This window comes from Pestalotiopsis fici, assembly GCF_000516985.1.
Source record: "Pestalotiopsis fici W106-1 unplaced genomic scaffold PFICI_Scf_13, whole genome shotgun sequence".
Classification (NCBI taxonomy): domain Eukaryota; kingdom Fungi; phylum Ascomycota; class Sordariomycetes; order Amphisphaeriales; family Sporocadaceae; genus Pestalotiopsis; species Pestalotiopsis fici.
The window spans coordinates 865,335-878,992 of NW_006917103.1; the positions used below are offsets into that span (position 1 = coordinate 865,335).

Genomic DNA, 13,658 nt, shown 5'->3' on the forward strand with positions numbered 1-13,658 from the left:
CGTTGATTCTCGTTTTGAAAAGGATACTCCAAACTCCCTCTCTGGCCCTGCCTAGAGACTGGATACGGCATCACGGCAGGAAATCTCACTAGAGTATAACCTATTATCAATTCATTCATAAAAGTTCCAAAATGGCTTCTTCTCAGTCATCGCCGAGCAAAAACAGAGGTCCGGTGCCGAATCCTGTGCGATCGTTTTGGACCTCGACTCCGGGTGAACTAGACGATTTTCGGAGCACCCCAAACCTGCCAGAATCCAGCGACGTGGTGATAATTGGCGCCGGATTCGCCGGCGTCGCCACGGCCTACCACATCCTCCAGGACAATCCAGAGCCGCCGTCCATTGTGATCCTCGAGGCGCGCAAAGTATGCGGCGGCGCAAGCGGGCGCAACGGCGGCCACGTCAAGCCCGACACGTACTTTAATGTGCCCAAGTACACGCAAATGTACGGCGCCGAGGCCGCGGCCGAGCTGGCGGCATTCGAGGCCTCGCACGTGTACGCTGTCAAGGATCTGGTGGAGCGCGAGAATCTAGACTGCGATTTCCATCTCACCCGGGCCGTCGACGTCTATCTCGACCCCGCGCACGCCCGGGACACGGAGGCGGCGTACCGGAAACTCGTCCGGGACGGCGTCGTGGATATGCGCGATGTAGCTTTTACGCCGCGGAAAGATGCCGAGAGAGTAAGTGTTTCTTTGAGCTCAACCCATTGAAAGGAGAAGAAAGGTGTATCTGACACGGCATCCCATCAGGTCTCGGGGGTCAAGGGTGCACAGTGCTGCTTTTCCTTTACAGCCGCTCACCTGTGGCCGCTCAAAATGGTCCAACAACTTCTCCGCGGCTTGATTGAGAAAAAGGGCGTCAATGTGCAAGCCCACACACCAGTACAATCCGTGCACAAGGCCAAGGACGCCAGCGGCAATGAGACTCCGTCGTGGACCGTCCAGACGCCTCGCGGCGCCATCACGACCCGCAAAGTCGTCTACGCCACCAACGGCTACACCGCGCAGGTCCTCCCGGAATACTCTGGCCGCATCGTCCCGGTCCGGGGCGTGTGCAGCCGCATCGTCGGTCCGTCGGGGACCAAGACGCCGCACCTGGTCAACACGTACGGCATCCGCTTCGACGCGCGCAACAATGATTACCTGATCCCGCGGGCCGACGGCAGCATCGTCGTGGGCGGGGCGCGACAGCGGTTCTGGCACGTGCGGGACAGCTGGTTTGATAATGTGCGCGACGACGAGCTCGTTGGCGACGCCGTGTCGTATTTTGACGGCTACATGCAGCGGCATTTCCGGGGATGGGAGGACAGCGGCGCCAAGACGGATCAGGTCTGGACGGGAAGTAAGTATATACGATCCCTTCCAAGCCCCTTGATAAGAAGCTGATTGTGAATTTGTGTCAGTCATGGGCTATAGCTCCGACTTCATGCCTCATCTAGGGGAGGTGCCCGGCAAAGCAGGTCAGTACATCATCGCCGGCTTCTCGGGACACGGCATGCCCGAGATATTGCTCTCCAGCAAGGGCGTTGCCGCCATGATTCGAGATGATGTTCCTTTTGAGAAATCTGGGTTGCCACGTATCTTTAAAACTTCCCGGGAAAGGATCACCAATAAGCAGAATCCTCTTGAGGAATCGTTGAAACCATTGTGGGAGGGTGAAGCGAAAGCCAGACTCTAGGAAGCTTGGGGGGCGAATGTCTTTGAAGTTCATATTTCGAATAACGGTAGCATCCTTTTCAAGGGAATCGTTGAGCCAGAGTCTTCAAAATGAAAATGTTTCAAGTTCAGGCCAATATCTCCATCGAAATGTACTGTGACCAGAATGACAAGTCAAAACATCCGACAAGTCTCTGCGGTATAAATCGGAACACAAATCAAGGCCCTGATCTAGACATAAAGCGTACAATATTGCAGAACTGATTATTATTCTAGACCGCATTAACATATCTAACAATTCATAGCACGTAAGCCCCCGAGGGATATCAAAAACCACTAGAACCAACCCCAATGCTATCACACAAGCAATACCATTAACGAGGATCTAGCATAGCGTACACTCAACGCAATCTCTAGTACAAGATGCTCTTCTCAGTGCTGCTCCTGAGATCTTCTTCTTCACTTTACCTGCTGGTAGCTCTTGTAATGGCAAAGACACCGACAATGACAATAGCCAGCGTAACAATGGCACCGGGCAAAAGCAGCTCATTCGGCACACCAGCAATGACCTCCTTTTCAACGTGGGCATTGCCACCGTTTCTTGTCTTGCGTCGGCGGACTGTAGATGCGTATTCCTCATCCTCACTCTCGTCCTCCTCGTCCTCAACGGGGGCACGGCGTCTGCGCACGTCGCTAGCAACTGCCGAGCTTGCGGGAGGGGTCGGGAGCTCTGGAATGGGTTGAGGTGCAGCGACGTTGATTGGCGGCTGGGATGGGTCGTGCACAAAAAGGTCGACCTTTTCGTGGTGGGTCTGGCGGGCGAGAAGAATAGCTTCCAGAAGATCCTGGTCAGTGGTAATGGAGACAGAGTCGCCCTCGTCATCGAGATAGGAGAGGGCAAAGCCGCTAGCTCCAACCTTGCCATCTTCGACAACTGGTGCACCGCCAATGGCGTCGACCTCGGAACCGAGCTTTGCGATAACGTTGCTCACCAAGGCCTCGATACCTTGAGCTGCAATTACTTGCAATCGGTGAACACGGCCGCTGGGAGCCTTGAACTTGAAGGCAAAGGGAATCTCGGCCGGGGGAGCTTCCAGTCCACCAGCAAGGGAATGGGCGGGCGAGTCCACGCCAATGTGCGATGCCGAATCTCCGGGAGCGACAGACTCGTTAAGGCGGTCGCGGGTGTGGTCTGGCGACATGACGGAGCGGGTGTGGACAGTGTGGTGGTGGGAACCCTCACCAGACACCATGGACTCGGTTTCGTTGTCAAAGGAGAGCCAGAACTTGTTCCAAGCGGGACCCTCGTTGTCGCCAGTCGACATGGTGTTGATTTGCTCCAGGGTAGCATAGGTGAGCTTGAGTACATCGACCATTCCTACAATCTCGCCCTGGTCGTTCATGACGGGCAAGTTGAGGTAGTGGCCATCTAGGGAGTATCAGCATCATATTTGCGCATAGGAAATACAAATCGTGACTTACCGTGCATCTTGCGCAGAGCGGCCTGGATCGACATGTCCATGGGAGCAAAGTCGGGGTGAGGCGTCATGACACGCACGACGCTGCAGTTTGCCGGGTCCAATCCGGGGGCAATGACACGAAGAACAACATCCTTGCTGGTGAAGATACCAGTAATCGATCCTTGATCCTGAACGAGCACGGCTGTTGTGTGGTTCTCCTTCATGAGTGCTGCAGCCTCCTTGACCGAAGTCCTGACGCTGACAGTAGTAGGGGGCATGCCGTTGAGGACGGACTCGAGCGTGGGTCCAGACATCTTTGACCTCAGAGCCTCAACGTACTGAATAATCTGTTGAGGCTGGCTAGAGCCCAGCTCGGACTGAACACCCTCCAAGGCAGCGTACAGCTTGGTCGAGGAGGAATAGGCGCGCTCCAGCTTCTCCATGGCATCATAGAAACACTTTGTGATATCCAGAATACCCACAATATCTTGGTTCTCGTCCATGACGGGCAAGTGTCGGAAGCCCTTTCTAACCATGAGCTCGAGGGCATCTGTGGCACTGGTGTCGGTGCGGGCGCAAAGAGGGTTCTTGGTCATAATCTCGGCAATGGTCACGTTGACTGCCTTCTGTCCGTCACCAACAACTCGGAATGCAAGATCCTTGGCGGTAAAGATACCGGCAATGCGGTCATCGTCATCTGTCACCAGCACGCAATCCTCTCTCTTGGCGGCCATCAACTGTGCGGCCTCGGCGACGGTGGTGCTGGGCTTGATCTGGAGGGCGGGACTGGGCTTGAGGGCCAGGACGGTTCCGGGGGGAGCCTTTCGCGACGTGCGGGCCCGGTTGGGGAGGTGCTTCTTCTTGTTGAGGTCATTTTCGAGCTTGCGACGGATAGCCTGGCGATTTGAGTGAGCCTCCATTGCCTTTAATTGTTTCAAGGTGACCATGATGGGCGGCCTGCGACCCCTTCAGGTTTGTATTAAAGAAGCAGCAGCAGCTGTTTGAGGGCGATATTGCGCGTGCCAAGGACAGAGTGCGTAAGGGGCGAAAGGGGGGAATCTATCATCATACCTCGTCACGCTTGCTTTGTTTTTGTCTGCTGGCGCTCACGCTGATGGAGGAGGCAGCATCGTTGGGGACGGGCTGGCTGTGGCCTGCCCCATGCGAATCGAGCACGGGTCTGGGGATGTTGGAGCCGCCAGCAGGGCTGTTCGTGAAAGGGATGGCACCGCGCTGCTGGCCGCGACTCGGCGTGCCTCTCATTGTGTTGGACATGTTCGCATAAAATTGGCGGGACCCGTGATTTCGGCTTCGATTAGGGGTCTATGCAGGGTAGCAGAACAGCTGCAGTTATTGGTATCGAGTTCCGACAGAACAAACTGCCAATGGAACAAAGGCCGACAAGGCTGGAAACAAGAGGTCAAGAGTTGTTGATAGGGAGGATGTTATGGAGAGACGAGGCCAAACAAAAAAAGATTGCCAGGCGATCGATGATGGAACGTCGAATGTTCGGTCACATGGGTTTGAAAGAAGCTCTCGAATGTTTCTCGCTCTGCCCCAGCACAGGCAAGGTATCGGAATATGGCGCGTCAAAAACTAGGTCGGGGGGAGAAAAAAAGCCGCCAGATCCCGGTAATAAAAAGTTGAGCTAAGCTCAACTGGTTGCTAGGTGAACACGTTGTCGGGGTCCTCGTGGCCACTAAAAGAAAAGAAGAATCAATCTCTCCCCTCGGTGGTGATTCGTGATTGTCTTTTAGCGGTCAATCCATTGGTCTTGGACCTGCATTTTTATTTGGCCTTGCCGGTTTGTTCCTTGACAGGATACAAACGGTATGTGGGAAATCAGAGCTACTAATAAATATTTAGAAGCTGTCGCGCTGCAGGTAGCTGCTAGTGAGTAATTGTTTATGCGTCAGAGACGTGAACCAGGAAAGTCAATAGAACAGGACCCTGGCTACCTCGGTAGCACAAAGTATATGATCGCCCTGGCACCCTGTTGCATTCAGCATTGAACAGGCTAATAAAAAGTAGCACCACCCACTTTTTCACAATGCGATTGATGCCTCCACTGCATATAACAGTATATACTTTCAAAACTCGTGATTGGGAGCCAGAGACTCCAATTGGTCTTGACGCATTTCTCATTACTCAAGTCGGATATGCTTACGGAATGGAATTACCTAGACATCGATCTTGCATTATTTGACAGCTCAACATCCTTGAAGCTGCACCAACCTTATGCTTCTTCAAGATTGAGACATGCATATTTTGGCATTTGCAACGTTTTCGAATGAATTAGGGGACAATGTCTCGAATCCGTTGAGTAATCTAAGGCGTACGGTAACCGTAGTGTGAACAATCAGAACTATACCATGCACTGGCAATACATTCAGCCGCCATCGCTAACATTGATGCATGCAGCACATGTTGAAATGAAAGTGGCCACACCAGTAAATAAGAGTAATATCATCAGCATCTAGAAAAACAGTAGACTGTTGGCAGCAGCGAGACAATATATGGGGATTGAAAGTGATGAGAGACTCCTTAATGTAGGCTCCTATTTCTAGATAAATCACAGCTTGGCCAAAACGTGTCTGGACTGTACGATTGTTCCTTCTAGGCTTAGACACATCTACTTCCAAGCCCCAAGTCCTCCTGTAAAGTCTTCTACTCGGCTTCGACATACTCATAACAGAGATAACCACCCTGAATATCCATCACATCGGCAATGGTAATATTGGGGAGCAACCCCAAGGTACTCAGCACGTGGGTCAAGGTCGTGGTATTGCCCCGATCGCCAGGCTGTGTGTCCGTCACGTTTGGAATTGTCGTACACGGGAAACCGGAGCACGTCCCATTCTGCCAGTCACTGCCCGGTGTCTCGGGGAAACCGACATTCGGGTCCTGTCTGTTGGCTCCCGAAATATCTGTCAATCGAGCCGTCAGGTTGATCGCTTGCCAGTCCCACTGCAACAATACGTATTAGTAACTGTCTATTTGGGTAGATAGATAATTTTGAAGCAGCTCTTTTAAGCAGTTCGTCTGAGTCTGCTCTCTTGGAGCACCAATTTGGGCAATGCTTGCTCATGAGACAACCCAGAAAAGGAGAGAAATAACACCGGAAGTTGCTTACCCAAATCTTGTCTAGCCATGTATGGTGAAGGAAAAATATAGGATCTCCGGGCGAGGAGATGGGATTAGACATCTATGGTGAGTGTCAGTCATGAATATCCAAGGCCTTGTGGTGGCTTGGAAAGTGTTGGTATACCTCGCGGCCGACCCCGCCGTGCCCTCCGCCATGCGGCCTGCCCTCGATGCAAGGCCAGGCCGTGAGAAAGTCATCGTGCTCGTAGCAAGCGTCAACTTGTGACTATTCCGATCCCAGACTTTGTTCGTCGCTAATTTGACGATCGATGCAGTGGTCGTGGATCGCATAGCCGGGGCCGAGAGAGTTGGTGTAGTTTGCGAAGGGGCCGTCGGTAATGCAGCCATCTTCCTCCCGTCCGTCCCCTCCGAAACCATAAACTGGATCAAAGATGACGGACTGAGTAAAGTTTCCGGCTTCCTTTGGCTCGTCCCAGTATCTGTCTTTAGATTAAGATATTGTTGACTTGTGATGTAGTCTACCGCCTGACTCACGGTTGGGCTCCAGTGTAGTTGCATTCAGTCTTGAGGTAGTACTCATGCGTATGCATCAGCAGCCGGTGGTAGGGCAAGAAGGCGCCAACACCGTGAACCGTCGCCGCTTGAATCTGGTGGTTCGCTTGTAGTTCGTCAAAGAGGGTGTTGCAGCCAGGAAGACCGAGCTTTGCTGGAGTGTTCATGATACAGAGCTCTGCGTTCAGATATTCCAGCTTTTCATCGTTCGAAAACGTGTGCCTAGGTCAGCCAAGCGTCAGTCAATCCCATCTGAGTAGGTTTATTTCTCTGTATCTACCAAGCACGTCTCTGGCTGATCTCTGTGCATTCTGCTGCAACGAGAGCCAAGGGCCCCGAGGCAAGAAGTAATGATCTAAACGAAACTCCCATTTTGGTAAAGCGATCCAAGGGAATATCTGTCAATTCGGTATCGAAGCCAGTTGCTTGATAATCAAATCCTCAGGCTTGCCGTGGCAATGCCTATGTTATATAGACACTGAATTCCATAGTTGTAGTCATGTGAAGACTTTGTTGCCGTTGCCGGGTCATGGTCATGGTAGAGTTTCCAGCACTTTGAGGCTGGATAGTATACAGCTCGAGACGATGATCATTCTGGAACAGGAAAGAGCAGCAGGACAATGTTTACGACGTTCCTCGTTTGGTCAAAGTTTTCCATCCTCCGTGCAAACCAGAATTGATGAGACGCGTAATGCCAATTCTTGTTACAGTGACAGTGATATAGAAGTCTACAAAGTAATAAGTAAATTGGAAACAAGGAAACGAATTCTGTACAATATAGTTATGGTGAACATGATCGGGTATAATCTCCCGTCCTGTAAAATGCGGAGGCCTGACAGATAATCCTGGCTGACCATCCCGTTTCTTCTGGTAGGAGCATCACTTAGGGGGAGGACTGCCAAGCTCACTAAGCGCTGACAAAGACGCGGGTAATTTGACAAAGCAGCGTTTATGCAGTTGTACAGTTTCAATGACTCCATATTATTTTGAAAGACTGGCCATGTACTTGTGAGGTAGGTGCCAGGCTTGAGGTACGGCTGCCCAGAAGCTAAACTGTTGAAAACCCCTAAATAACTCCTCCTCTCTTTTTTTTAATACTGTTTTTTGAGAGAATAAATAGAAATAAAAGAAAGATAAAAAAATAAAATATTAAAAAGGAATAGAAGAAAGAGGAGAGAGAAAAGAAAAAGGAAAGAGAAAAGAAGGAGAAAAGTGAAAAAAGAAAGAAAAGAAAAAACAGAGAGAGGAGAGAAAAAAAGCGGAAAAAATTAATGGTTAGCATTTAGTAATAATATTTTTTGATATTTCTTTTTTAATTTATGTTATATCATCACTTTTTATCGTAGCCATGGTGGTGTGCGCTTATAAGGCCAAAGTCGGGGGTTTTCAACAGTTTGCTCGCTGGTGCTCCGTATCAAGGATACCTCGAGGTATAAGCCAGACAAATAATTGCAAGTGGAAACGACTTTGAGCGGAAATTGCAGGAGTTAAACAGCGGACATATCGGTCATCATGTTCGATACCGTTGATCGTTGGCGCAATTGTTTTGGTGCGAGAATGGGTAGTAAATGCTCAAATCATATCCCAGTTACCTGGGGTTTCTTGTCTGTCGTGGAGTGATTGCTTGTGAAACTTTATCAAAGCGCTTTACCTACCAACGAAATGGATCAAATGTGTAAGCGGCCCCAATTGCAAGCCTTGCTCACCGATTTACCTAGTGTCGATGCCACAAGTGCATTGACTTTAAGCCGGCATCGGCTGATCGGCTGGATAGGCACTTGAGCAAGAGATCCACCTGCCAAGATATATTCCTTCGCTAGGTGATATCTTTTTTTATCTCATGCATGGCTCACACGAGCATTTCAAGAATAATGTCAACGGTGGCCTTGGGTGGTGTTTTGCCCTGGAGAAATTCTCCGGCCGGGTGATTAATCGGTGAATCGTGAATGGTGGTGCTCGTGATAGTACTTTGTATAGTGCTAATTCGGCCCCGGCTTGCAGTGTGGGTTAAGTGGGACATGGGCTTCGGCTCCGTCTTATAAGTTGTGCCAAGCTTGCCAAGTTACACTGGCAACCTAGGAATTCGGCTTGAACGCGTGTTTCCTTCGCTGATTCATCCGCTTATTCATCCCCGTGCCCTATGTGCTATGCAGGAGTTGCAGGCACTCGACGAGCGAGACGCGCGGCTCCCAAGGATCGACAACCCCAACGTACCAGGAACTGACAGAGGTTCACTTGAACCTTTAGGATTGATCGCAATCGCGGCAATGATAGCACCGATCAACGACTCCGGATCTACCGATAGGTCTGGACAAGCTCGAGCGCGTAGATCTGTCCCCACGCAAGGTGAGATGGACGGGTCCTTTGAACAAACAAAAAATGTCCATTCGAACGTACTTTTGATTCGGTTGTGCTCCTTGAGACAATGTTTGGTTGTCCTTCTACCACTTCGAAATCATGTTGACTATGTCTCCTGTAAACCAAACGCTCATTGCGGGGATTGTGGATCCAAGTATGCAACAGCAAACATTCCGACTTTGCACCTTTGCAGATACTCTCAGGTGAAGCAAAATATGAGGAATACACTTCGCCGGACAATACGCAAGGAGGCTTTCGATAGTCTCGAGATATCGGATGCATGAAATATCCGTCGGCCTATAAAACCCCGTTTCGATAAAGATGAGGCTCAAGCATTACGGGCGCGTAGCCTAGCGAGGCCCCCCATCTCGCCTCATCCTGGCCGATCCACCCGCGGTGATATGACGGCGGTGCGGTGGGACCGCTTCCACCACGAGGCTCGGACATCTGCAAGTCCAGGTTGAAATATTGAAAAAATGCATCATGCTCAGTCTGAGGAAGGTTCGTCATGCTAGCTTTTATGGATCTCAATTGGGCTACACGACCGGCCGCTCACCTGAGACTTATCTCTCACTCGACTTTGAACATTTTGAGAGGACTACGCGGATACGACATAAACGAAAATAGAGTTGCAATACGATATATTCGTGAGCTCCACGAAGCTTGGAACCCTGGAATGGGAGCCATTGACTTGAGTATAAGAAGGAGGTGAAAGGCAGCGTTTACCACGGAGAGTATCTCCTCATCACAATCAGCTTGATTTCATCTTTACAATCGTTCAAAACATTCGTTGAGACGCCGAACCTTACATTCGTTCAAAGAAAAGCAACATGATGAGACGAGCTCTTCTCGCCGCGGCCATGGTCGCCACCATTCCGTCTGTCTTGGCATTGCCAAAGTTGACCAGACGTGATGAGTGTACCAGTACCAAAACACAGCGCAAGCCATGGTGAGTGATTCCAAAGTCGACCCTCGATCTCAAGGCAATCATTTCTCACTCTTATATCCAGGTCAATGTTGACAGATGACGAAAAATCCGCTTACATTGATGCGGAGCTATGTCTCATGTCAGCACCTTCACAATCCGGTGTCGAAGGTGCGGAGAGCCGCTGGGACGATCTGCAGCATAACCATATAATCCAGACACAAGTCGTTCACGATGTGGTATGAATATCAGCCAACTGGTCTGCATTTGCGCCTGTACTAATCATTCTATGTAGGGCCAATTTCTCCCTTGGCATCGTTATCATGTCACCGTCCATGCCGAGCTGCTCCAGGACGAATGTGGTTACACTGGCTCAATCCCCTACTGGGACGAGACAGTTGACGCGGAATTGAGTGACCTTTCCACGGCTGATGTCTTTCAGGCCGACGCCTTCGGTGGTGACGGCGATGGTGACAACAATTGCATCACCACGGGACCATTCGCAAATCTGACCCTGCATCTGCGACGTCTCGGTGTCGATCCGTCCGACTACTGCCTCAGTCGCTCTCTCAATCTTGCCCAGCTGCAACAGGCAAGCCAGTCGAACCTGGACAAGTGCATGGCGATTGACAATTACACGTCAGCATGGGAGTGCTGGCATTCCAGCCCCCATAACGCCGGTCACGGTGGCACTGGCGGCGTCATGGTCGATGTCGTCCTGAGTCCGGAGATCCTATGTTCTACCTCCACCAGTAAATTACCTCAAAGTCTCTAGATTTCAGTCAAAGCAATGTACTCATCATGTCTTTATTTAGCACCTGGCTCGACGCCCAGTGGTGGAGATGGCAGTCAGCCGATCTAGACAACCGTCTGACCGACATGGGAGGCCGCAACGTGCCCGAGGACAGCTATATCCAGCAGGGCAACCTCCCCGAGCCCACGGCCGCTTGGACCGACTACTTTGGCGACGACGGCAACGTGACCACGCTCAATCACGTTCTTTATGCTTCCGAGATCCGCCCCAACGTCACCGTCGGCGATGTCATGGACGTTGGAGGATCCACCATATGTTCTGAATATGTGTACAGCGATGAGTAATGTTTCAATGTCTAGTCTAATCTATAGGCGTATACTGGATGGATATGTTCAACGATGTAATGATTGGTGGGTTTCTGGATACTGGAGTATGGTGATTCTATTAGAGATTAGATGTGCGAGTCTGCGACTTAAGTTTAATATGATAACATTGGCTTTTCGAATGTCTCCGCCTTTGTTGCATGCTTTCTTGATATATCAAGTAGAATCGACGCCGTTTGCTCACTCCATCTTTAAACTGTCCAACTCGCAGGGTGAAACAGCTAAATCCCCTCATCGTGGCTGGATGACGGCTGTATAAATTTGAACTATCAGTAACATTTCCCTACAATTCGAGGGTCTCATTAATGTACATACTCTATATTCCAGGGTCAAGAAGTACAACAGCATGGCTGGTCAGAACCAATCAGGTTCTGTTGATAAAACACTCGTGTCAATAGCAAGCAAATCATTGGGTCCAAGTATAGCGAGCGAATAGACTGCGGGGTATCGCGCGGGTTGCACAAGTAAGCTTAATTTAGGAGGTGCGCCCTGTCCAGGACTGCCTTAGACTACGATGTTACTCAGCCTTCAGCATGCCGTTTGGTTCTGTAAAGATGATGACATTAGCCATGAAATGGAGATTTCGTAAGAGACAGAATCCGAACACCCGCGTCCAGTTTAGAGTCTATTGCCCGCGCCCATCTGCCAAGGAGACGCATTAGAAGAAGCAGCAAAGGCGCGATGGTTTCCAATTTTCAAGACACTCGAGTCGAAATGGAGGATATATGCATAAATTATACCTGGAGTTGTGTGCAAATAAACAGTCTCAAATAATACTAACTAGAGCAGTCTCCATCCACCATTCAGCCAAGGTTGCCGCAACCTCTTTTGTATGGTTGCAATGCAAATGGGGATGACGCATATTGGCCTTTCTAGTCGGCACCTTCTTCAGCCACTAAGAGCTCTGCATGGCGGCACGCCGTTGCAGTTGCGCTCCACGACTCTTGCTCCTAGACCTGCCATTCAATAAACATGCTCTGTCAAGGAACGTTACGGCTGGTCATCTGGCTCTCCAAAAATCATTAACGGATCCTCGCGGATCTCCCACATGATTATGTTGGCCAGACCTGGCCAGTTTCAACCTTGCACACAGTCTCACAAGCTATAAGGCCTACCGGCTGGAAAGTCATTCCTCGTACGCCGGGCATCATCACCGACATGCCACGTCGGTCGTCTCCAACATTGATCAGAGAATATGCTTAGTCAAATTGTGCGCTCGCTGCACTGGGCCGGGCTGTCCTCACAAAGGTTTATGCCCAACGCGCAGTCCAGCAGCCGTGAAACTACTCTGCCCTCCTTGATGTTCACGGAGCAAGGTTCCTTTCAGATATCGATATTCCAAGACCTGCACTTTGGCGAGAGTAAGTCAACGGATCGACCATCTTCGACTCGGGTCTAACAACGTTATAGACGCATGGAGCTTTGGACCCGAGCAGGACTTTTACTCGGTGCAAGTCCTTAATGAGGTCTTGAATCAGGAAAGTCTTGACCTGGTGGTTTTGAATGGCGACCTCATCACGGGCGAGAACACCTTCCTAGAGAACAGTACCCATTATGTCGACGAAATTGTTGCTCCATTCATCGAGAGGAACTTGACTTGGGCCTCTACGTATGGCAATCATGATTACGATTACAACATTACGGGTGCAACCATCTTGGATCGGGAAATGCTCTTTCAAAACTCGCGGACTAGGCAAATGGTCGATGGTATAAACTCTGGCATCTCGAACTACTACTTGCCCGTCTACGACCCGTCATGCGCCACCTCCGATTGCGCCCCGGAGTTATTGCTTTGGTTCTTTGACTCGAGGGGCGGATGGTACTATCAAACCAAGGATGAGTCGGGAAACAAGGTCGGCCAGCCAGATTGGGTCGATGAGAGCGTGGTCGACTGGTTCCTTAACACCAACACCGATCTGGTCAGTCACCATGGCAAAGTCATTCCTTCATTGGCATTCGTGCACATTCCCACCAATGCCTCGCTTGCACTTCAAGAAAGGGGAATCAATGAATGCAAGCAGCCTGGCATCAATGACGATGTACCTCTAGCTCAACAGGCCCAAGGATGGTGTGTAGATGGAAGTAACGACGCCGATTGCTCCTACGGCGGCCAAGATGTCCCGTTCATGGAGGCGCTGGTCTCGACTAAAGGTCTACTTGCTGTATTTTCCGGACACGACCACGGTGATACTTGGTGTTACAAATGGAATGGCCTGTTACCAGGAATGACGGTCAGCGGGAACGGACTCAACCTTTGCTTCAGCCAACACTCTGGATACGGCGGGTACGGATCATGGCAACGTGGTGCTCGCCAAGTTCGCGTCACCAAGCAAGGCTTGGAAAACTCGGAACTGGATACATGGATACGTCTTGAGACGGGCTACGTCACGGCAAACGTGACCCTGAATGCTACATACGGTCAGGACAATTATAATCCATGTTAGAGGCTTCCTTGGATTCTAC

At 50.5% G+C, this 13,658-nt stretch overlaps 5 protein-coding genes across 5 annotated transcripts; 3 read left to right on the forward strand and 2 right to left on the reverse strand.

Annotated features, from left to right (window-relative positions):
* Window positions 1–131: 131 nt before the first annotated feature.
* Window positions 132–1,680, forward strand: PFICI_14678 (uncharacterized protein; the record flags this gene model as incomplete). Its single annotated transcript, XM_007843259.1, has 3 exons — window positions 132–683; window positions 753–1,344; window positions 1,406–1,680. 3 exons carry the CDS (start codon window positions 132–134, stop codon window positions 1,678–1,680), a joined length of 1,419 nt encoding a protein of 472 aa, XP_007841450.1.
* A 442-nt stretch (window positions 1,681–2,122) lies between these two features.
* PFICI_14679 (uncharacterized protein) lies at window positions 2,123–4,393 on the reverse strand (the record flags this gene model as incomplete). The annotated part of the gene is made up of 3 exons (XM_007843260.1): window positions 2,123–3,087; window positions 3,141–4,041; window positions 4,190–4,393. The coding sequence occupies 3 exons, from the start codon at window positions 4,391–4,393 to the stop codon at window positions 2,123–2,125; spliced, it is 2,070 nt and encodes a 689-aa protein (XP_007841451.1).
* A 1,392-nt stretch (window positions 4,394–5,785) lies between these two features.
* On the reverse strand, window positions 5,786–7,147 carry PFICI_14680 (uncharacterized protein; the record flags this gene model as incomplete). Its single annotated transcript, XM_007843261.1, has 6 exons — window positions 5,786–6,085; window positions 6,252–6,323; window positions 6,387–6,481; window positions 6,527–6,702; window positions 6,758–6,997; window positions 7,056–7,147. 6 exons carry the CDS (start codon window positions 7,145–7,147, stop codon window positions 5,786–5,788), a joined length of 975 nt encoding a protein of 324 aa, XP_007841452.1.
* Window positions 7,148–9,963: 2,816 nt separating this feature from the next.
* Window positions 9,964–11,156, forward strand: PFICI_14681 (uncharacterized protein; the record flags this gene model as incomplete). The annotated part of the gene is made up of 4 exons (XM_007843262.1): window positions 9,964–10,082; window positions 10,144–10,297; window positions 10,354–10,780; window positions 10,834–11,156. The coding sequence occupies 4 exons, from the start codon at window positions 9,964–9,966 to the stop codon at window positions 11,154–11,156; spliced, it is 1,023 nt and encodes a 340-aa protein (XP_007841453.1).
* A 1,234-nt stretch (window positions 11,157–12,390) lies between these two features.
* PFICI_14682 (uncharacterized protein) lies at window positions 12,391–13,639 on the forward strand (the record flags this gene model as incomplete). The annotated part of the gene is made up of 2 exons (XM_007843263.1): window positions 12,391–12,556; window positions 12,606–13,639. 2 exons carry the CDS (start codon window positions 12,391–12,393, stop codon window positions 13,637–13,639), a joined length of 1,200 nt encoding a protein of 399 aa, XP_007841454.1.
* Between the last annotated feature and the right edge of the window lie 19 nt (window positions 13,640–13,658).